Source organism: Sceloporus occidentalis, unplaced genomic scaffold (assembly GCF_023333645.1).
Source record: "Sceloporus occidentalis isolate IW3139 unplaced genomic scaffold, rSceOcc1.0.p SCAF_220, whole genome shotgun sequence".
Taxonomy (NCBI): Eukaryota; Metazoa; Chordata; class Lepidosauria; order Squamata; family Phrynosomatidae; genus Sceloporus; species Sceloporus occidentalis.
In genome coordinates this window covers 1-23,472 of record NW_028317200.1, presented here as the reverse complement: position 1 = coordinate 23,472, position 23,472 = coordinate 1, and the positions used below count along the sequence as shown (strand labels likewise).

General features: G+C 47.5%; 1 protein-coding gene across 1 annotated transcript; it reads left to right on the top strand.

Moving 5' to 3' along the window:
* Positions 1–316: 316 nt before the first annotated feature.
* On the top strand, positions 317–23,469 carry LOC149277045 (potassium channel subfamily K member 5-like; the record flags this gene model as incomplete). Its single annotated transcript, XM_089503100.1, has 5 exons — positions 317–502; positions 17,381–17,492; positions 18,320–18,486; positions 20,000–20,168; positions 22,864–23,469. Coding segments are annotated over exons 1-5 (1,240 nt in total), but the record flags the coding sequence as incomplete, so codon positions are not given.
* Between the last annotated feature and the right edge of the window lie 3 nt (positions 23,470–23,472).

Sequence of the window (23,472 nt, the reverse complement as noted above, 5' to 3'; positions counted from 1 at the left end):
CTACAAATATGAGGAGGGTGAGAGCTCGGCGGAGAGTCAGTGCCCTGCAACCACCCCCAAAAGACAAGGGCTCCCCCGCTGCATACATGCAAGGAGATCCTAGGAAGGGCAGGCAGGAGGGCAGGCAGGAGGGCAGGCAGGAGGGCAGGCAGGGGGCGCACCCGGGGCAAACAGCTGCCGCACAGGGCTATTCATACCCCAGGAAAAGGGGGGCTTTTGTACTGAGCTCCCTCTCCCCCCTCCCCATGCCAATTGATGGCTCTGAAGCCCTGAATTGCAGGCTTTTGCAGCTCTCGGTGAGGAAGGATTTGCTACCATGGTAGATAGGGGGCCCCTCCTGACCTCTGCCATCATCTTCTACCTGTCCATAGGGGCCGCGATATTCCAGGTGCTGGAAGAACCCAACTGGAAGCAGGCAACAAAGAGCTATGAGGATTACAGGGGCAAGATCCTGGCCAAACACAAGTGTCTCACCCCGAAGGACCTGGAGGACATCCTGGAGGTAAGAGCCCCCTCTTCAAATCATCTCCTAAACATTAACCCATTCCCAGCCACGTGGATGGATTCAGAACCCCCCCCCCCCCTTATTCGCTACATTTAGGAGTTAAAGGGCTGGGGGGGGGCTGCCTGTTTGGAGACCACCTTACTTTTTGCCCTGTCTGATGCAATAAGTCAATCCTAATGCCATCACTGCTGGGCATCGAGTGTTTGGGGTTTTCCTCCCCGGATACCTTTTTTTTGTTTGGCAATCAATGCTAATTTCATTAACCCTTTAAGTGCCTGGGGGCAATTATCTGCCCCCCCCCCTTGCATGTTGAAATGCTCCTTTTGTATCTGTTGTTTGTGAAATACTTCAGGTAATCTCACCTGTCATTGTTCGCATTGTTTGCATTTGTAAATTCACCCACTTGTGATTCAGTCTACCCCTGGGGGGGGCAGTTTCTGATGCCCTGGGGGTGATTCACACATCAACTGTCTCCCCACCCCCCACACCCTAAATTAGACGTGGTAGCCGAACCCGGTTTCAGTTGGACCCCTGGGTGAAGCGATGTTTCTGACTGTTTGTTTGTTTTGTGCAAATTGCTACTTTTATTCAGTGAAAATGTTTACATTAACTCCTTCATTACTAGCAGTGTGAATGCAACAGAAGATTGTTAACCCCCCCTCCCCCCCCCTAAATACACGCTTGATCATAACCTACAGTAATCCCTGTCCTGGTTAGAATACCTGCCATGTTTCGGGATGCTAAATAAATAGTTTTTATGTAAATAACATTATTTTGATAATTAGTTTGAAATGATCCAGCTGCAGCTGTTTTTGTTGGGGGAGGGGGGGGTGCGCTGAGTAAAGTGCACAAAACGAGCGTAACTGTGATTAATGTGAGGTTTTCCCAAATCCGCTGAAATTCCATCGTGTTTCTTTTTGAACTTTTTCATGTATTTATTTCTATAATTAGCTAATCTTTCACCCAATTTGGTAAAACGGTTCGATCCCTCGTCAGGCGCAGAACGACATCCGTGTTGCGAAGCTGAGAGCGTAAGCTCTGCGGCTCAGCTCTGAGCAGCCACGCTTCGGGTGATGTCATGCCGTGTCTTCCTGTTGTTTAAGCACGTGTCAGCATTTATATGCCTTTTCACCCGCGTTGCTTTGTGAATCACTCGGATCTGCTATTTTTAGGGAAATCATTTATATTATACCTTTTAAAAAAAAAAAAAATTACCCAAATTTCCAGAATTTAAAGGAACTGTCTTAAAAATGTCTAAACTTTTTTAGTAGCGCGGATAAAGAGAAACACAGCTGCTGTTTCAAAGTACGGTAAAACTGGAATTTCTCCAAGGAATCTCCCAGTATACAGCCCGTCATAGAGAGGGCTACACGTGACGGGCTGGCTGCCGTCGACTGCAACTCCCATCACGCTTACTCTGCAATTACAGCTCCTGGGGTTCCTTAGATCTGGCAGTCTGCTCGATCCCGTTGCGTGCTTTCAAATATCAAAAAAAAAATAACTATTTACTAAAATGCCTTTAGTGGCCCTAAAATCCTGCCCGGCAGCCAACGGGTTAAATGAATAAGGGGATAGATCGTACGTTCCCGAGACCAGGACCCTCTTCTTCTGTCCCAGTATGGCTTAACGTATGTTGATGTTTCTGCCAGTTTTCATTTGTCTTTTGTTTAGTGTTTTCTCTGTGCAGCGCTACTGAATCTGCTGGTGCTATATAAAGAAATGTAACGAGGGCGGTTTTGCCCCTGGGGGGGTACTCGAGAAGCTGTTTAAGCACCGGTTGCCGGGCGGGCAGAGTACGCGAGAAGTCTGGAACAAGGTGCACTCTGCGTTTAAGGCCCTGGAGCTGATGCCGTTTTTTGTTTTTTTTCCTCCCCAGTAATGAGGATGTGTCAGTTTCTCGCTGGGCGGTAATGCTGTTCCGCTGTACAGTGAACACCCCATTCACCAAGTGCCTCCCAGTAGACTTGAGGCTGGAGGTGTGGAGAGTGAGATAATTTCTCAGCCGACACTGAAACTTTTTCTCCACTTGTCAGCGGTTTCTAAAAGCGATACGAGTGCCGCTTAACCATTTAAGTGCCCCATCCGGCCCCCGTCCAGTCGCCCGTTTCTCCTGCTGTAAAGACTCAAACCTTAATCAGTCGTTGGTCTCGTCTTAGATTCAGGAGCCGGATGTCTACCCCATGCGTGTTTAATCCCCTCGCTGTATTACCCTCTACCACCTCTGCTGGGAGGCTGTTCCACTCCTCTACCACCCTCTCTATAAAGCAAAAACCTTTTGAAAGCCCCAAACATTCTTCTCTTGGAATTGGCGCTTAGCCCGTTGAGTGCTTTTTTTAATTTATATAACGCCGTCATATTCTGCTGCGCTGTACGGTGTGTGGCAGTCAAAGGGTTAACGCTACTGTTTGTATAGTGAAACAATAGTCGCATTAATTGGGTTTTAGTTCTGAGGAACGCACCTGTGAGGTTAAAGGGGTGGGGGGGGGGTCAAAGGAGAAAATGCATGGGGGGGGTTCTGCAGAATGCCCCTCCATCAAAAAGCGGGGGGGGGGGGCGCCATGTAAATGGCCCTCTCGGTTATTGTGTGCATTAACGTGTATATAATGGCTGCAGCGGCCCTTTAATTAACTGGTTGGTTGCTGAAAAGTATCACAACCCGCAAGAAACGAGTTCCCGGCCGGCCCTACGGCAAAAGGGAGCTGTCTGCTTAACGGCGCACAACTCCCCCGATCCTCAGCCAAAGGCCGCTGAGAATGACGCGAGTTGCCCACTCTGGCACTGAAAACACCGATATTTCACCATCCGAGGAGGGAAAAGTGTTTTTCTGGGGTTTTTTTTTCCCCTTTTTCCTGCAGTTTTGAGGATTTTGGGCAATATTTATTTAAACCGCTGCAAATACGTTGTTTTTGTGAAACTTCTTTTTTTGGATCGTGATGATGGACTTTGGACTCTTTACCAAGACTTTTCATGTGACTTTGTGACCTATTGATAACTATTTATTTTTATTGAAGCCCAGCATGCGGCACTTCGATAAAACGCGACCGTTAAGTGCTGCGCTGGGTCACCCGACCCCAAATCTTCATTCCCCCCCCCCCCCCCTCCCCGCACTGGGATGCAGGAGCACAAACAGGGACTGGGTCAACTGAACAGGGACAATTGGGATGTATGCTTATTCTGATCATGGTGGACCTAATGCTTGTGTTAAGCTGCTCTGTGACCTGAGAATAAGTAGATCCCATATCTGGACTGGCCAATGATAGCCCAGGCACCGGACTACAACTCCCAGTATGCTGGCCATACAAGAGACTACGAACTGTGCAGCCTTGCTGTTAATTGTAAGCTCTTGTGAACAGAACTGTTACTTCTGACATCATAGACTAGGTATGACGCTACATCCTGCATCACACCCAGTCCCCCCCCCCCCCAAGCTTTAGAGAAAGCGGCGGGTACTGAAGAAGTTACAAGCTGTTTTTCTCAACACATCCGCCGGCCGTTTTCACCAAGACCCATAGAGAGGATCTCGGCTAGAACCCCTCAACCAATCACGAGCCGGTATGGGTGCGTCCGCAGCCAATCAGCTGCCACCGGGATCTAATTCTTTTTTTTTTAAGGCTCTATAAACCAGGTGTGTTTGGTTACAATGTATCTCTTCTTGTTTATTATAAATATTCCCAGAACGGATCTCATTCACACAGTAAGAACTCTTTCCTTGATTAACCCTTTGTTCCCAGCAGGGGTGAGGCAAGCATTCCCTGCCGCCACCGGGTGTTTGAAATACTTGCACTCAGGTGTGAAAAAGGACCTGCATCCCCCAAACCTCCTAAGTCTCCGCTCCATGTGATGTTTGCCTTTCAAGTCGAGAATGTGGATCGCGGCGGGGGGGGTTGCTCTCAAAGGCTTAGTCTCGTTCTGTCTGCGAAGCGTTATCTGCGCTTTGGGTGTAATGCGCCCCGTATCCAACCCCACCTGGGGATCGCCGGGTATGCAGCGGGGCAGTCAGACGTAACCCGGGGTATGGCGCGGGATTTCAAGAGACCCTATACGTTGAAACGTTACAGGTTTTAAGCGGCGTACTTTTAGTCTGGAATCTTGTAGAATCAACAATTTTTGTAATGGAAACAAGTTTTACGTTACAGAGACGGGGGTGGATAAGTGGAACGGCTTCCCAGCAGAGGTGGTAGAGGGTAATACAGTGAGGGGATTAAACATGCATGGGATAGACATCCAGCTCCTGAATCTAAGACGAGACCAACGACTGATTAAGGTTTGAGTCTTTACAGCAGGAGAAACGGGCGACTGGACGGGGGCCGAATGGGGCCGACCTGCCAGTGGGTTTTATGTCTCTAATAAAATGCTTAAAATACTTAATAAAGTTTAACAAGGGGTTAAAGCATAAGGGTCACCAGGCATTTTCCTATATTTTACACCATTGGGGAGGTTTATAGGCAGTAAAAGTTAACCAACCCCCCCCCCATATGACGATACGTCCGGGGTGAACTCTACTCTTTATTGGTCGCTCTGCCGTCATTCAGCCAATCGGAGACGACCGCTAGGATCAGGCGGGATGAACCTGCCTCACCTCTCCCTAACACCTGTGTCCACCCCCCCCCCCCCCCCCGACAGCCCCGTTTTCCAAAAAAGATTTTTAATAAAAAATCCTGGAAATAACCCTGAATTTCCCTCCGTCGCCGTGGTAATGAGCGAGTGTTTAGGTCTCGGCTCGCGCCGTCGCGCTTCACCTCCTGCCGCGCCGCCTGTGACACTCGAGCGTCCCGCCGTTAGCTAGAAACGCCAAGCTGCTTCTTCCTAAGATTATTTTTCTTGGCTCTCGACTCCGAGGATTAGCAGCTTGCTCTGTGCTGTGGGCCGGCCGGGGCCGCTCGGTTCGTTTTGGTGCAAAAAAACCCCTAAGGTGGCGACCCGCTTTAAATCGTGCCGGCCGCTGTTAGCGGGATTGGCACCTTTTGGAGGCCGCAGTACCTGGCTTGATTGCGAGGGGGGCCGGCGTTCGGGGCGTTGGGGGTCCCGTGGATGTTCTGTGGAAGGCGGCCGTTCCCTGAAACGTTTCCACTTCTTGTGTAAGCGAGCGTCTCGGAGGATCGTTGGCCCGGTGTCAGCGGACGTGCGTGCGCGGCGTTGGCGTTCTCTGCGCTTCTGTTATCTGACGGCTGCGGAGGGGGGGCTGGCAAAACACCAGCCTCTGCAGCCAAAATTCACAAGATTTACCTCATAATACTCTGACGGAGGGAATCTGATCTCGGCGTGTTTTGTATTTTATTTTTTTTATTTTTCACTCCCCCCCCCCCTTTATTTTATGTTTTTTTCACAAAAGCGTGCACAGAAGTCACCCCCCCCCCCCTGCTGGCTGAAAGGGGCCGATTATCTGCTGGGGTAACGGGCGGGCGGCGCGGGGGTCACAGCTCCGGGCCGGACCTGTGTGAGTTTCTTTGTATCCGAGAGCAACTTGAAACCAGGATTTCCTGATTTATACACCCAATTCCCATGGCAGATTCACGAGGGGGGGGGTTTACCCTGTAAATGCCAGCGCGTAACTGTACAGCGCTACGGAATATGATGGCGCTATACAAAACAATAACTAATACAGGAGAAAAGATTCCTCATCTAGTCTGCCATATTTTTAAAAATCTCGTTATCTCGTCAGACTGAAGGCTTCTTGCTTTAATGTTACAATCTGTTTGTGTAAAGGATAACCAAATAAAAGCCTCCTAAGTGGAGCAGCCTCCCAGCAGAGGTGGTAGAGGGTAATACAGTGAGGGGATTAAACATGCGCGGGATAGACATACGGCTCCTGAATCTAAGACGAGACCAACGACTGATTAAAGTTCGAGTCTTTACAGCAGGAGAAAAGGTGGGCTTATGCAAAGGGTTAATTATCACTATGGAAGGACGGGGGTCGCAGAACAAAGTGTTTCTTTCAGTCATGTGAGGGTCTGCGGGGGGGCAGCGAAGCCACCTCTGCTGGGAAACCTGAGATCGGCGGCCGGGGGAAACTCCCGTCAGTCTGTGAGAATCACACGGATCTGGGTCGGGGGTCTGAAATAACGCGGCCCTAACGGGGGTTCCTAACGGCTACACGCTGGGCAGGTGGAGGGACTTATTTACTAAATGATAAGCTGAGACATTTCGTCTCCCTGAAGGGCCAACCCTGGAGAGCTTCTCCTGCAGGAATGGTTCAGTGGCCCCTGTATAATGTATAGATAAATCAGTGACCGGCCCCCTGTATAATGTATAGATGAATCAGTGAGCCGGCCCCTGTATAATGTATAGATAAATCAGTGACCGGCCCCCTGTATAATGTATAGATGAATCAGTGAGCCGGCCCCTGTATAATGTATAGATAAATCAGCGAGCCGGCCCCCTGTATAATGTATAGATAAATCAGTGACCGGCCCCTGTATAATGTATAGATAAATCATTGACCGGCCCCTTTATAATGTATAGTTTGAGGATATGTCTTTGTATACATTATACAGGGCCAGGGTCTGCTCGTTATGGATAGTGGTTCGGGGTAACAGTGGGTGAGGGATCTTGGGAATAAAATTGAATTTTGGGTGTTTGTCACGCGGGGGGGGGGGGTCGGGGTCACAATGCTGCCCTTTTGCAGATGATGTAAAAGCCTTTTTGTCCGCTGTGAGGATTCATTGATGGGGCGACCGGATCAGCCGGATCACGATGTGCCGTTTAACCCATGCATGTCCTGAACTGGTTTCGCTGTCGGCGGGGTTGGCGCCGGACCTGCTTTTTTCCCACAGTGATGACGGCCGATAGTGACGGAAACGCAAGAAAGCTGAAAAGACCCCATTGTTCAGTCATCTTATTCATGAGGGTCTCCTTCTGAGGCTTTTCCTTTTTATTTTATTTTTTTTAGTTATTTTTTTACAATTTGTTTTAAAATATTTTTTGTGTCTTTTGTTCTTGCTCTCGTCTTAGAATCAGGAGCCGTATGTCTATCCCATGCATGCATAAATCCCCTCTACCACCTCTCCTTGTTGGCTGTTCTACTTATCTGCCACCCCCCTCAGCATGGTAAAACATCCTTACATTTAAGCCTCTGACCCTCATTAGAAATCTCTGGGCTTTATTCGCTAAAGTAGTAGTTTTAGAGGAGAATCACAATTTTGACTTTCCAGCTTCACTTTGCATCATGGGGGTCTAAATAATGGACCCAAATTACCTTTGTTAGCCCCGGTTGGTGCATAGTTAATACGGTGAGATTGAAACTATACATAGTGCAGGGCCAGCTCAGCCATTCGTTTGGGGGAATTGGCTGTTCATGATGAAGACGGTTAATTTAATAAAATAATAATAATAATTCCAGCAAACTCTTGGTGAATACGGCTCCTCATTGGTATACAAGGTAATATGTGTAGGACCGAGGTGTGACCGGGGGGGGGGGGCGGGGGGATTAACCCTTTAACAGGCAGCATATTTGGTGAAAATTGAGGTTGAATATAGACAACACATAACCAGGGGGAAGGGCGCTCGCCCCTTGGGGGGGGGGGCTGGTTGGTATCCTGTCCCAATTTCAAGGTGGCCTCCAAACTTTGTTTGGTTCTTTTGACGAGGCGACCAAGGTATTGGCTATAACAAGGAGTTTATGGAAGAGTTGCATTGACCTCTACATCCTGTATTACGAAGGGCCAACGTTGGCCAGCCCCTCTTGCACGTAGGGTGGTGACCCTACTCGATGATCAGACCAGGAGATGACTTTCATGACTACGTAAGATACGAGGTCAACCAAGCTCTTGTAGAAGAAGAAGTTCTCCCGTAGTTAGCTGTTCATAAACCGTTGTCAACTTGCTGAGATGGACCTCAACTTCAACGAATGACCCCCACCAAGTCTTCTTCCATTGGCCAAAACGCAGGAGCCTATCGCCTTGTAGAGATCCGCAGATCTCTTAAGGTGACCCCCCCCTTACTGACGCCTATTAATGACCAATCATCTAAGGTGAGGCTTACGAGATTTGGTTGGGTAGGAATAAAGCTTTTTATCCATTAAATACTTTTTTCTTGTAGCCCAAGGAGAGATTCCCGAGCGTTTCCCTCCATGCGGGGGGCACATCGGTGAGCTGCGGGGGGCACATCGGTGAGCTGCGGGGGGCACATCGGTGAGCTGCGGGGGGCACATCGGTGAGCTGCGGGGGGCACATCGGTGAGCTGCGGGGCTTGCTTGAGACTCATTACTGATATGGATGCCGCGCATGTTTTCTCCAACCTTTTGTCAAACGGGGGGGGGGGCTCTTGTGACAGAGGGATGGTCCCCGGGGGGCCGTGTTTATATAACGCTGTAATAATGTTTCTAGGAGATACGATCTCCGGCAGATCGTTTCTTATTTTAGAAGGTTGTTTCCTGTTTACGGAGTCTCTCCAAATTTTTTTTTTTTTCTTTTTTCACTGAATTTATTTATTGCTGAATAATTATTATAGGCTCGTAAACCGTGACCAGGACCTGAATCTGGAATAAAGGAGGGCAAAAGATTCGACGTTCTATCCAAACGGCATAATGTAAATATTTTGTTTTATATAAAAGTAACATTCAGATATTTTGGGGATGAAATGTAACAAAGTATCTGCACAAAATCAAAACACATAGCACTGCAGCCATCTGTAAATTAGTAGATTTCTCTCTCTTTCTCCCCCCCTTCTCTTTCTCTCTCCCCCCTTTTCTCTCTCTCTCCCCCCTTTTCTCTTTCTCTCTCCCCCCTTTTCTCTTTCTCTCTCCCCCCTTTTCTCTTTCTCTCTCCCCCCTTTTCTCTTTCTCTCTCCCCCCTTCTCTTTCTCATATATATATATATAATTTCTTATTTAAACTTATCAAGTGATAAACAAAATGTGCAAAAAAGGAAAAAAAAGTTTTTTTGTTTTTTTTATATGGATCTGTTGTTTGATAGACCTAGCGATGGCTCCACAGAGTATTTTAACCCTTTTAACGGTCAAAAACGTATTTTTGTTCTGGAGAAAACATGTATAAAGGGAACGCAAGAATGCTGAGTGATCCCCATGGCAACGCGATTTTTATATTAATGCTGACGCATCAGTCTTTTATTGAGATCCAAAAAAACAAAATGAAGAAGTAGAATGTTGGGCTTTTTATCGCCGTGTTGCGTAACGTTTTATGGAAAGGCGTACGGCTCACCTGTGCGTTCGGAGGTGATTCACACCTGGGCCGTTGCGGACAGGTGCATGAGACGCTCTGTAAAAGGATTTTATAGGTGCTGCTGGATTCCTGCGTTCCGGGTACATGACGTGCGTCGGGTGCGAGGAGCTGGGATATGACACCTGTTGTGATCTCGCTGTCCTATTAGTCACCCGTTGTTTGACAGGGATGGGCGGCGGATCCCCGTCCGCCAAGTAGATCCCACTGTGATGCGAGGTGGAGAGTTCATTAACCCTTCGTGTGTCTTTATCTTAACAAATTCCTTCCGTTCTGTTTCTGTCTTTTGTCATCCAGCCGATTTTTCTTTTTCCGAAATCCTGATACAGACTTTATTTGACTGTCAGCCGGATGGGGGCCGATCTGCCGCTGTAACAACCTTGGCTTTAGCGAATAAAGCCCTAATGTTGACGTTAGTATGTGGCTTTAGTAGAAACCAACCACCTCTCTATTACTCTGGCTTATTACCCCTGAAGGGGTAACTTGCTCCCCGTGATGTTCAGTAAAGGGGCATAAAGTCTTTCCTTTTGCACTAAATGTTAATTCATTAACTATTAATATCCCGCGGTGTGGAACTGAAGCCCGGGGATCCCACGGCTTCTCCCGTTCTGACGCTCTGGGAATTCAGAGATCGGGGAGATTAAATCTCATCTGCGCTCTCCGTCCATTCCCAGGGTTTATTAGAACTTTAGTGGCTTCTATGCCAAAGGGCTGCGCCTTAAATGTACAAAGAAAATGGATGAAAACAAAGTGTTTCCATATTAAATTTCATTATTTCTTATAATAAACGAGCCACGACCTCCAGCTTGGTGCGGCCTCTGGAATATTCCGCTGCGTTGGACAAAACCTTGCAAGGGTGTGTGTGTGTGTGTGTGTGTGTGTGTGTATATGTATATGTGTATATATATATATATATATATATATATATATCTATATATATCCCCCCAAACACCCTGTCTGTGCCATCTTTACCCCCTGTTTTTTTTTTTGTTTTGTTTTTTTTAACTCTTTGCATAATTCCATCACGCAGCTATCCTAGTAAAGTGCATACGTTGGCTGGAATGTTCCCTTTTTAAGGAGCTCCTTAGACACTTGATGATTACATTTACCATAAATCTGATAATTGTCCGGAATTTCTAGTCAAGATCCAAGTCTGCTTTGTGACCCTTGACCCAACTCCACCTGACGTGTTTGGAACTTGGTCTGTAATGGGTTTAATAATTGGTTATTTTTATTAATTTGTTTTCCACCCCGGTGTGTTGAACTTTACATTAAATAGCGGAAGAATTAATCGCTGAATGTTTGGCGTATTTTTCCCTCTTGAAATGCGTCGGGCTCGTTATCGCGTTCCGCCGCGTCCTGTGACTGCTGGGAGTTATGGAATCTCTATTATTATAGAACATAGACGCCCGTCTTGCAAACGTAGAACTTCCATGTTTGTCTGCCACGTCAATAATAGACGTATTAACCCTTTTGCCTCCCTGCATGCGATCGGTACTGGGTTGCGCATGTCCTGTAGGCGCCTCCTCTCCCGCCGTTGGATTCGTTTTTATATAAGTTTATGCTAATGCAGTCTGATTGTAAAACCTGTCGCCCGATGTCCCTCCGTTTTGCTCCTGAGCGGTATCCTAAAATTCCATTTCTTTTCACGCGTGTTTGGGTGGATAGAAAGATATTCAACACAAAACATTAATTACTCTCCACCCCATCCATGCCGCCGGGGTAATTACTGTTTATGTTATAAAAATTTGCCCAGGAGGCAGTCCCTGCAGATAATTGCGCATATATATATATATATATATATATATATATATATATATATATATATATATATATATATATATATATATATATATATATATATATATATGTGTGTGTGTGTGTATAATATTAAGTATTAACCCTTTGGTACTGGGGTATATAATCCTATAAATTATCGGGGAGACGGCTCTGATTAATTTCACGGAGCGAGGGCACGAACCCTGATTTTTGGGAATGGCGCGGCGCTCACACCCCTGGCGTGCGTTTTAATTTTGGAAGGGGAGTGATTGGTCTCGGGTAATTGGCTGGGAACCGATGTGTTATAATCGGCGTCTGGTTGTGTGGTGTCCTTGTTCTTTTATATATTTAATGTATGGAAGAGTCTGCAGTGTCTGCGTTCTAAATGAGAATATGACATAACCAATGGGAAGCCAGCAGAGCAGAGATTCCACCTCCCATTGGGCCATCGCTCCCGGGCTGGATGAGATCCGGTTCTATAGAACTATACATCGGAACCTGCATGTCGAGGGTTCTGATTTAGAACCCCAAGGAACCAATCACAGAGAAGCATGGCTGAAATCTCCCCTGCCATTGGTCACCTAGAGCCCAAAGCGCCCGTAATTTTCTGTCTCTGAAGCTTAATGGGAAGAGGTTATTTCTTTTTCCAATTTATTTCCGGCCTGTCCGTGCCGCGGAGGATTGTGACCTGGACCCGCTCTCGCATGACCCCCCCCCCCCCCCGTCATCAATGTCCTCACTGCAGGGTGCTGGAATATGACATCATATGTCACATGGCATCGTAATGCATGCCCAAAGTGGCGCAGTCCTCTGTAGTGTAAATGGGATGGTTGGGCTGATCGGAGAACTCTCTTGTCCCATTAAGTAGCGCAGTGTAGCGGCAGGACTCCAGGTTTGGGGGGGGGGGGGCTTTTCTGCTATGTAGGGTGCATCCCTGAACCCTTTCCAGGCCCTCTTTTTAGGCACCAGGTTGTGGATTTGGCCTCCTATGTGGTGATCACTCGGCCACCCCTGCCCAGCGGCGGTAAGCAGGAGGCTGTGGCGCTCTTATCGGCTGTCCTGGCCACCCAAGTGTCCCCAAACCCTGGCGTTCCTGCTCCTTAATCTCCATCCAGCAGACGACACCTCCTGCGTTTAATCTCCGGTTACCACAGAAGCCGCTTTCGAGGCCTCGGCAGTTTTTTTGGGGGGTTTTTTTGTGGGTTTTTCAGGCTTTACCAAACTTTCTCCAGCTGGGAGCGAGGAGGAAAAAAAACCTGATATTTGTTTATTGGCGCGTGAGGGAGAAACAGCTGCAGATAAGATGGAAATCGCTCAGCTGATCGAACGAACGTCTTACTGCCGGACCTCGCTGCGAAACTATGCATGCCAGTAAATAAAAGTTGACTTTTTGACAGTTTTTTTTGTGCTTTTGCTCCCTAAACAATCAGCCGTTGTCGTCATACTGAAGTAAACCGGCTGATTAATGACTTTTTCAAAAACATTTGCTTTATAAATATTTGGGAAGCAGCTCCTTAAGTGCGCAGTTGGTTATTAACCTTATTAACCTGGTATCAGGAAAAAAATGTGTGGAGTTTTTTTTTTGTAATTTTTTTTTTTTTTTCTTCTGGCATTTTTGGGGTGGGGGAGGGCAAATTTTAAAACTTATACATGATCTATTTTTTTCTATTTGAATGATGGAATAAACTCTCTAGGGTTCTAGTATCTTAAAGTAATAAAAAATATATTTCACAATTGAATAGCTGCATTAGTAAATATTATTTATTAAAAAAATATTTAAAAAAAAAATTAAGGGCAGTAATCCAGAGGTTTGGAACATGTTAGTTAATTAATTGCAAATTTAGGAGATATTACTTTAAAATTTTAGATTTGGTTTGATGTTTGCTTTTATTTTTTTGGATTTTAAACTTTTTTTTTTTTTTATTTTTTAATTTTTTGTATGTGTTTAATCGAATTCTGCTACTTGTTTGGATGCCTTTCCAGGTATCTATTGCCATTTCCGATTATTATTTTTTTTATTATTATATATCCTTACTTTGTTTATATGAGGGACATAAAGTTTAGAGCGGCGGCCAGCTCACCTATGGAATGAGTCACAGAGCTTACAGTTATGTCTTTCGCTTTGTGACACAAACATCTCCATGGCTGCTTATCTTTTTGTTTTTTTGTTGTCTTGTTAAGGGGACTCAACCCCCCCCCCCCGCCCCCATTTGGTGTTTACTATTTAACCAAGACAGCGATTATTTGGAAATATTTAATCGGCTTCTTTTTATCAGAACAGGTGAGGACATTCAAGGCTGAATTGTAACTTATTAACTGGCCGCGCGGCACGTCCCGGTCTTCTGGGAGCTTTAATGAGCCTCCCGGATATCGGGATTGAAAATCCAGGAGATTATGGGGGTTACCCTCGCAGTACTTTGGGGTGCTCATTACGGCGGGTATTAAGTGCACAGTAATTGGCAATGTTGCTAAAGAAAAGGTGGGATACGAGAGTAAAAACCAAGCATGGAGAGAGGAGCGTCTGAATTCAGGACTGTCCTGCTAATTATGGGACTCTTGGGAGGTGTGCCATAGAATGGTCCAGTAAGAAGTGATCTTTATCTTTTTTTTCGTGTGAGTGCCGAAGGGTTTAAGGTTTCAAAGAGCGCTTGGTCTGACGACATAATCTCTCGTGGCTACGAAACCTGACCGTTTCCTACGTGATGGATCACAAAGGACTGCGCCGTATCATGGAGCGCTACCAGGACTTAGTAGATAAGCTTGGGGCAGTCTGTTCTCTTTGACCTTGTTGTGGCGTTTCTTGGGAAGTCTTCCTCCTATCGCTGGTCTGGTCCAAAGTCCATTTACTGCTTGGGGTTTTTGTACTTTACCCCCCCAAGGCGAAAGATATCAGAAGTTGTGGCATCTAAACTGATACGATGTAAAACATGTTCAGTAACGACGGCTCATAAATCTCCTCCTCACTCATACTTTGTTTTTCGTTTGAACGCTAAATGATTGGATCTGGAGATGTGAAGTTGGACAGATCCAAAAACCAAAGAGCCCCGACTACCCCGCTCATCAATTCATCAAGCCCTGTATATAAGGGTTTGTGTAATATATATTCAGGGAGCCGTTTGTATGATTCTCGCTCTGTTATCTGATCCCCGATCTACTAAACACCGCGACTCCTTATCATTCTGCCTGTGGGGAGCAATAGAATGGCTCTTATTCACCCAGTTGGACTCTCTGACTAATGAAAGTCTATGGAGGAACGGACTTCATTAGCATTGCCATAAAGCATCAGCTCAGTGTGGGGCTTAAGCTGGGAAAGTTACCCAAAACATCACATGACTGACAGCAACGGCGGCTCCAGGTCTGCAGATAAAGGGGGTTTATTGGGACAAAATTAGATAAAACCAGGTTTTTATCAACACCAACTGAGAGCGCTTGGGGGTTAATGCTCCAGATTATTATTATTTTTTATTTATTTATTATGGGATTCCTTTTATATTCTCTTAAACTCATCCCCCAGGGCCCTGTGATCCATAGGGTTGCAGCCTCTTGCATGTTAAGTTGGTCACAACCAAAATCCCCCGTTGATTGCCCCCCCATAACTAAAGAAGAGTTCTTCCCCGCTGCGCATGTTCCTCTATCCATACGGCGAGTGAATGGTTAATACGAAGAAGAAAGCGAGCGTCAGACTTTGTCCTTTTGAAATTAAAGGAGTTGACTTTCAAACTTTAACGGACTGATATGATAGGAATTTGTGCGATTATATAACTTCAGGACGGAGCGGCAGCTGCTTGAGTGCCGGAGATTTTTAAACAGGGCCTTGAAATGTCTGAGCGGAGTGCTGGCGTCGGTTACTCGGCAACCACTCGCTGCCGGAACCGCTTTGCACCCAACGTGCCGAGACCCTGCAGTCTCAGAGGTTTCTTTAAAGGGAAACAGTTTGTCTTTTTAGTGCTTTGGTCTGCAGCGGGTGTATTTTTTTTTTTTCCTCCCCTCTGCTTTTTTTCTCTCTCATTTTTCTTTTTTTTTTTTTTTTTTTTTTTTTTGCTCCCCCTCCTCTCATTAACCTACGATCAGTCACGGTTGATCACCTTTAATTCTGTGTAATTCTTGCGGTTATCGCGTTTCCTTTTTTATTTATAAATCATTTTATCGGATCGCGTTCCCCGCGTGCAGCGCGACTTCAGATTCGGAAGCCTTCTGATGAGAACGAGCCTCATGTGGTTTCCTTCTTCTGTCCGTTTGGACGTTCCTGGTTTTCTCTCAGGATCAGGAACTTTAGACAAGAAATCAGACTTTACCCCGAGTTGTCCTGGGGGTACGAACTGCTACCCCGGTCTCTTGCCCCATTTCCTCCTACCAAGAAGTAGTAGAAGCTGATTTTGGGCCCGCGTGGAGGATTATACCAAGTTACACGAGCTGTTGGGATCCCGTCTCCAGATACGTTTGTATCTGAAGAGAAGACCTCTGTGGTCCTGAAACCCTTTTCTCTGTTGGTCCCCAAAGTCTCCGTTACAATGCGATCTATATCTCCACCAAACTGCTACTTTCTGGACGATCCGGTATTTGCCCCCCCCCCCCCCCCCCGGATCGGGTCTGAAAAAGATACTTCTCGCCCTTTTCACGTCCGAGTCGAGTCGCCGCTCCCTGCCGGCTTCACCCGAATGACCCCGTAACCCCGTGTAATACGCACAGATCGCGCATGGGCTTTACGAGCTGAAAAGGACGGAATGCGCTGCCGGCAAAACATTCAAGAAGCCAAAGGACAGAAAGTGCCGTCGGCTGATTCGTCGCTTTACCTCGCAGACGTGGCTCACGTAGAATGTTCTGCTCGTAACGTTCCGGCTCGGAGCGCCCGGCCTTCTAGCGATGTATTTACAGACTGGCGGCTCTACCTGCATCCCTTAGGGCGCTTACGTCCCATTTAGTAGATCGGCTCCCGCTTTAAGCTCTGAGAGTGTCGGTCCCCCTTTTATAACGAACGTAGAATTTTATTTATTACGTCATTAAACCAGCAGATAATGTGTTAAAACGCTTTGTTGTTGGGTCCAGATTAGCCTCTTATGTCTTGGGTTTTGTGACGAGCCTGAGTCGCGTGAGACCGGAATCTAACACTAGAGAGTCAGAGGCTGAGATGGAACGGAAGGAAGTTTCACTTTTACTGAGAGGGTAGTAGATAAGGGGAACAGCCTCCCAGCAGAAGTGGTAGAGGGTAATACAGTGAGGGGATTAAACATGCATGAATATTTCCCGTTTTTATTTCCTTATATTGCGCGGTTTTGGGAAAGGATTCCACGCTTTCTGGCCCTCCGACGATTGTTACGGATTCTGATGTATCGGTCTCGCGAATTATTTCGCTTTCCGTGGCATTGATTGGAAACAAAATTCCAAACGTCTCCTAATCCCTAAAACGAAGGATTCCATCCGAACTCCCAGCGATAAGACTAAAAAAAATAAAAGAAAACTTTAAAAATCCTCCTCGTTGCTGATTTTTTTTGGATCCTCCTGTAGATTAAAGTAATAATTTCTCCGAAAACCCAAGACGTTTTCCATTAACTTCGTGACGTTCCGGGGGGGGGGGTTTGAAGTTGGCGCTGATTTTTGGCAGAGGAGGCTGAGTAATTATTCCTCCCCAGACCCCCCCCCCCCATACATCTCCTTGTTAGAAACTCCCAGAGATGAAGGAAACGTTACAAAGGAGTTTAGCGCTTAATGGTACCGGACGGGCACCGCGCCAAATCCCCTCTCCTTATCTTCTGCCCCGATTAGATTTCTCGGTGAATATTTACATAAATGAACCAAGTTCCTGCGATTGAAGTTTCATTTGGCTCCACAAATTTCTCTTTTTTTTTTTTTTTTTTTTTTTTTTATGTTTAATGCTTCGTTTTTGTCACTTAACGTGTTTTTTTTGTTTTTTTTTCTTCTAGACCGTGTCGAACGCTGCTGGACAAGGGGTGACGATCACCGGCAACGCGACCTTTAACAACTGGAACTGGCCCAACGCCGTCATCTTCGCTGCCACGGTCATCACTACGATCGGTAGGGGCTTCTAGCGTCGGAGGGGTCTTGTGTGCGCGACGGCCGGGCTACGGGCTGTTTGTTAGGGCAGTAAGGATGTTGGGGGCAAAGTATGTGCTCAGACCGGACGCTGGAGAGGTGGAATCGGCATGCGATCCGTTTTTTTAAAGCTGCCGTTCCACCTACGATGCTGAATCCAACACTCGGCAGCAAACGCAGCATTAGAAACTTCCGCCCAAACCCTTCTGCCTCGTTCATAGTTTTTTGCTGGGAACGCTTAAATGTCACGTGACGCGGAAGCAGGCACTGATAGGCTGTTGTCAAAACATTTAAACCTTCAGAGAAAATAGTGAGATGATTAACGCTCGCTAAAGTGGGACAGCATCTTTAACAGGTGGCCACGTCTGCGTTTCCCTGCCGTGGACTCCGCAAACCGGAGGCTTTTTTTCCCCCCCAACCGCCTGCCAAGATCCCCCAGAAATCATAATATTTGGTGACCGTTGAATGTTTTTGGTCACGTTTTCCATTGTTGCTCGAAGTGACCCGTTTTCCGAGGGTTTTTCACAAAGTTTGCAGAACATCCGGTTTAGCGATGAGGGCCGCGCGGGGTGTTTGGTTTCGGTTCTTCATCCGATCGCATGACGGATCCAAGAAAACCGATGACTTGGCAGTTTCGAAAAGTTAAAAAAGAAAAATAAATAAATTAAAATCTATATTAATTTGTAGAAAGTCACTTTTTTTTTTTTTTTTTTTTCCCCCCCTCAGACTCCGACACGATGATTTTATTAAATGAAAGATTCCGGAACCTTTCCGCGTATATTTATCACTTATCGGACTTTCTTTTGCAGGTTATGGTAACATCGCACCCAAGACGTCCGCCGGGCGCCTCTTCTGTATCTTCTACGGCCTGTTTGGCGTCCCGCTCTGCCTCACGTGGATCAGCGCCCTCGGGAAGTTCTTCGGCGGCCGCGCCAAACGTTTGGGAGTTTTTCTGACGAAAAGAGGCGTCTCCTTGGTGAGAACTTCGCTGGCCATTCACATTATGTCCGCTCGGGCCATCGGTTTGCGAACTGCCCCGCTGCTGTTTCCATACACATTATCGGGGCTTTTAGGGCTGTAGAACCCTGCAAAATATTCTGAGCTCCTAGAAAAGAGGGAGGAAACGGGTGTTAACAGGGGCACTTGGGAGGTATGGAATGAGCGGTCCGTTAATTGGCGCTCGTCAGACTTCGCATGCGTAAATGCTGCCAATTTGAGTGATTTTGTTTGTTTTTGTTTTTGTTTTGTTTTTTATGTGGCCATTCGGAGATTTTTGTTAAACGTTTTTTCCCGGATCTGCTTATTGGAGAACTCTGTGTGCCATCAGACACCGCGCGAAGTTCAAGGGGGAAGCCTTTCTTGTAAATGCCCTTCTCTCCTCACGCGATCCTCCAAGAAAAGCAAAACGGCTACAAAGATCGCCGGCCTTGTAATAAAAAGCAGTTTTGCAACATGTCATAAATTTCCGTCCGTAGCGTTTATAGACACGGTCACCGCCGTAAAGAAGAACTTTCTTCGTTCTGACAAAACCACCAAAATTTGTAGCCTCTTACAAACGTGGTGGTGTGTTTATTTATTTTTTTATATTAACACGTCGAAGCGTCGGTGCTAAACACGTGTTTAGAAGAGTATCCAGTTTAGTTTCCAAACCTTTAGCAAAACAATCTAATTGATGCTGTCCGGATTTCTGCATTTCAGTAAATTTTTTTTTTTTTTTTTTTTTTTTTTTAATTTATTTTTTTTTAATTTTTCTATATACTTTTTTTTTTTTTATATTTTTTTATGCAGGAACTGATGGTGCCGTTCAAACCAACTTTCACACTAAATTAAAATGCGGCATCAGAACGTTCAAATTATGTAAAATTTGTAGTTATTTATAATATACAGGGAATGCTTGATTATCACATGACTCTACAGCAGGCATTGATAGGGTGTTGCCATGGAAACTGCATCCTAGTCGTATCTGTACATTTTTAAATGTATTATTTTAGTATTGTATTTATTTGAAATTTGAAAAATAATAATAATTTCCCAAAGGGAAAGGTGCACTAAACGGCGTGCTGGTGTGTGTGTCTGCCTCTGGCGGCTCCTTGCACCTGCGCGGGGTTTGTCTGTAACCCCGTGATCTGCAGTGGCTCAGAGAATAATTTTTTTTCACATGGAATCGAGTTTCTCTGAAGTCTGGGAAATGTTTGAAAACAAAGGCAGGTGGAGGATTATTCCGGCTTCGCTCCGGCAGATGTTACACACATGGCCCGTTCTCCCTGACCGGATCACGTGCCACCCAGCTGTGTCCTTTCTCTGCTCCTTCAGACTCTCAACCATTACAGCCATCATTCGTTTTCTCTTTGCAACCTCTGCTTCTGGAGTGCAACTCCCATAAATCTCAGCTAACTTTTTGTTGTTGCTGTTGTTGAGAAAGATGTTACTTGTAAGGAGTCTGAGTTTTCTGAGATTTTTCATTATTTATTTTTTATTGTGTTTTGCAGAGAAAAGCTCAGATTACCTGCACAGCGATCTTTATATTTTGGGGAGTTCTTGTGCATTTGGTGATTCCTCCGTTTATCTTCATGAAAACTGAGGGCTGGACATACATTGAGGGTCTCTACTTCTCCTTCATCACGATCACCACCATCGGATTCGGAGACTATGTGGCAGGTCGGTACTCGGGCTTCATATTCAATCAAATTGTGACCATAGAGTTGTCTGTCTCTCTCTCTCTCTCTCTCTCTCGTGTGTGTCTCGCTCTGGCTCGTGCTCTCGCTCTCTCTCTCTCTCTCTCGTGTGTGGCTCTCGTTCTCTCTCTCTCTCGTGTGTGGCTCTCGCTCTCTCTCTCGTGTGTGGCTCTCGCTCTCTCTCTCGTGTGTGGCTCTCGCTCTCTCTCTCGTGTGTGGCTCTCGCTCGCTCTCTCTCTCTCTCTCTCTCTCTCTCGTGTGTGGCTCTCGCTCGCTCTCTCTCTCTCTCGCTCTCGTGTGTGGCTCTTGCTCTCGCTCTCTCTCTCTCTCGTGTGTGTCTCGCTCTGGCTCGTTCTCTCTCTCTCTCTCTCGTGTGTGGCTCTCGCTCTCGTGTGTGGCTCTCGCTCTCGCTCTCTCTCTCGTGTGTGGCTCTCGCTCGCTCTCTCTCTCTCTCTCGTGTGTGGCTCTCGCTCGCTCTCTCTCTCTCTCTCTCTCTCTCTCGTGTGTGGCTCTCGCTCGCTCTCTCTCTCTCTCGTGTGTGGCTCTCGCTCTCGCTCTGGCTCGCTCTCTCTCTCTCGTGTGTGTCTCGCTCTGGCTTGTTCTCTCTCTCTCTCTCGTGTGTGGCTCTCGCTCTCGTGTGTGGCTCTCGCTCTCTCTCTCGTGTGTGGCTCTCGCTCTCTCTCTCGTGTGTGGCTCTCGCTCTCTCTCTCGTGTGTGGCTCTCGCTCTCTCTCTCGTGTGTGGCTCTCACTCTCGTGTGTGTCTCGCTCGTTCTCTCTCTCTCGCTCTCTCTCTCTCTCTCTCGTGTGTGGCTCTCGCTCTCTCTCTCTCTCTCTCGTGTGTGGCTCTCGCTCGCTCTCTCTCTCTCTCGTGTGTGGCTCTCGCTCGCTCTCTCTCTCTCTCGTGTGTGGCGCTCGCTCGCTCTCTCGCTCTCGTGTGTGGCTCTCGCTCTCGCTCTGGCTCTCTCTCTCTCTCTCGTGTGTGTCTCGCTCTGGCTCGTTCTCTCTCTCTCTCTCTCTCTCTCTCTCTCTCTCTCTCTCTCTCTCTCGTGTGTGGCTCTCGCTCTTTCTCTCTCTCTCTCGTGTGTGGCTCTCGCTCGCTCTCTCTCTCGCTCTCGTGTGTGGCTCTCGCTCTCGCTCTGGCTCGCTCTCTCTCTAGTGTGTGGCTCTCGTTCTCTCTCTCTCTCGTGTGTGGCTCTCGCTCTCTCTCTCGTGTGTGGCTCTCGCTCTCTCTCTCGTGTGTGGCTCTCGCTCGCTCTCTCTCTCTCTCTCTCTCTCTCGTGTGTGGCTCTCGCTCGCTCTCTCTCTCTCTCTCTCTCGCTCTCGTGTGTGGCTCTTGCTCTCGCTCTCTCTCTCTCTCGTGTGTGTCTCGCTCTGGCTCGTTCTCTCTCTCTCTCTCTCGTGTGTGGCTCTCGCTCTCGTGTGTGGCTCTCGCTCTCGCTCTCTCTCTCGTGTGTGGCTCTCGCTCGCTCTCTCTCTCTCTCTCGTGTGTGGCTCTCGCTCGCTCTCTCTCTCTCTCTCTCTCTCTCGTGTGTGGCTCTCGCTCGCTCTCTCTCTCTCTCGTGTGTGGCTCTCGCTCTCGCTCTGGCTCGCTCTCTCTCTCTCGTGTGTGTCTCGCTCTGGCTTGTTCTCTCTCTCTCTCTCGTGTGTGGCTCTCGCTCTCGTGTGTGGCTCTCGCTCTCTCTCTCGTGTGTGGCTCTCGCTCTCTCTCTCGTGTGTGGCTCTCGCTCTCTCTCTCGTGTGTGGCTCTCGCTCTCTCTCTCGTGTGTGGCTCTCGCTCTCTCTCTCGTGTGTGGCTCTCACTCTCGTGTGTGTCTCGCTCGTTCTCTCTCTCTCGCTCTCTCTCTCTCTCTCTCGTGTGTGGCTCTCGCTCTCTCTCTCTCTCTCTCGTGTGTGGCTCTCGCTCGCTCTCTCTCTCTCTCGTGTGTGGCTCTCGCTCGCTCGCTCTCTCGCTCTCGTGTGTGGCTCTCGCTCTCGCTCTGGCTCTCTCTCTCTCTCTCGTGTGTGTCTCGCTCTGGCTCGTTCTCTCTCTCTCTCTCTCTCTCTCTCTCTCTCGTGTGTGGCTCTCGCTCTTTCTCTCTCTCTCTCGTGTGTGGCTCTCGCTCGCTCTCTCTCTCGCTCTCGTGTGTGGCTCTCGCTCTCGCTCTGGCTCGCTCTCTCTCTAGTGTGTGGCTCTCTCTCTCTCGTGTGTGGCTCTCGCTCGCTCTCTCTCTCGCTCTTGTGTGTGGCTCTCGCTCTCGCTCTCTCGCTCTGGCTCGCTCTCTCTCTCTCTCTCGTGTGTGTCTCGCTCTGGCTCGTTCTCTCTCTCTCTCTCTCTCTCTCTCTCTCTCTCTCTCTCGTGTGTGTCTCGCTCTGGCTCGTTCTCTCTCTCTCTCTCTCTCTCTCTCTCTCTCGTGTGTGTCTCGCTCTGGCTCGTTCTCTCTCTCTCGTGTGTGTCTCGCTCTGGCTCGTTCTCTCTCTCTCTCTCTCTCTCTCTCTCTCTCGTGTGTGTCTCGCTCTGGCTCGTTCTCTCTCTCTCTCTCTCTCTCTCTCTCTCGTGTGTGTCTCGCTCTGGCTCCCCTTTAATTTCTAGATTTTGGGCCTTTGAAATCTAGATCATTGCCAAGAAACAATGTTGCTGGGTCCAGCAGGGAGGTCCATCTCGCTAACCGTCTTCTCTGTGATGCTTTGTCCTCGGCAGGTGTGAATCCAAAGGTGACCTACAATGTCCTGTACAGATACTTTGTGGAGCTGTGGATCTACCTGGGCCTCGCCTGGCTTTCTCTCTTTGTCAACTGGAAAGTCAGCATGTTTGTGGAGGTCCATAAAGCCATCAAAAAAAGGAGAAAAAGAAGGAAAGAATCCTTTGAAACCGACCCTCGCGCCAAAAAGGACAAACCGATTCCGCTGGCGAGCTCCAAAGACAACATTATGGGTTTCCTCTCTAAAAAGGAAGAAACCTACAACGACTTGATCAAGCAGATCGGCAAAAACGGCTTGAAGGCCGACGGCGAGAAGATAATTGGGAACGGAGAGGCGCCGCACAATAGTAAAACGCAAAACAAAGGCAGGGAGATCATGGTCTCTTACAGCAAGCGCAGCAGTCCGGGATACAACGTGGTGACGTTTACCAACGGCCTCCAAAAAGACATGGGCGTGAAGACCTTCCAAGACAAGGACACAAGCATCTTCATCAACCAATTAGACCGGATTAGCGAGGAAGAAGGAGAGCTTTGGGACTCTAAAGATTACAAGCCTTTGATATTCCAGAACGCCAACATCTCTTTTGTGAACGAGGAGGAAGAATGCG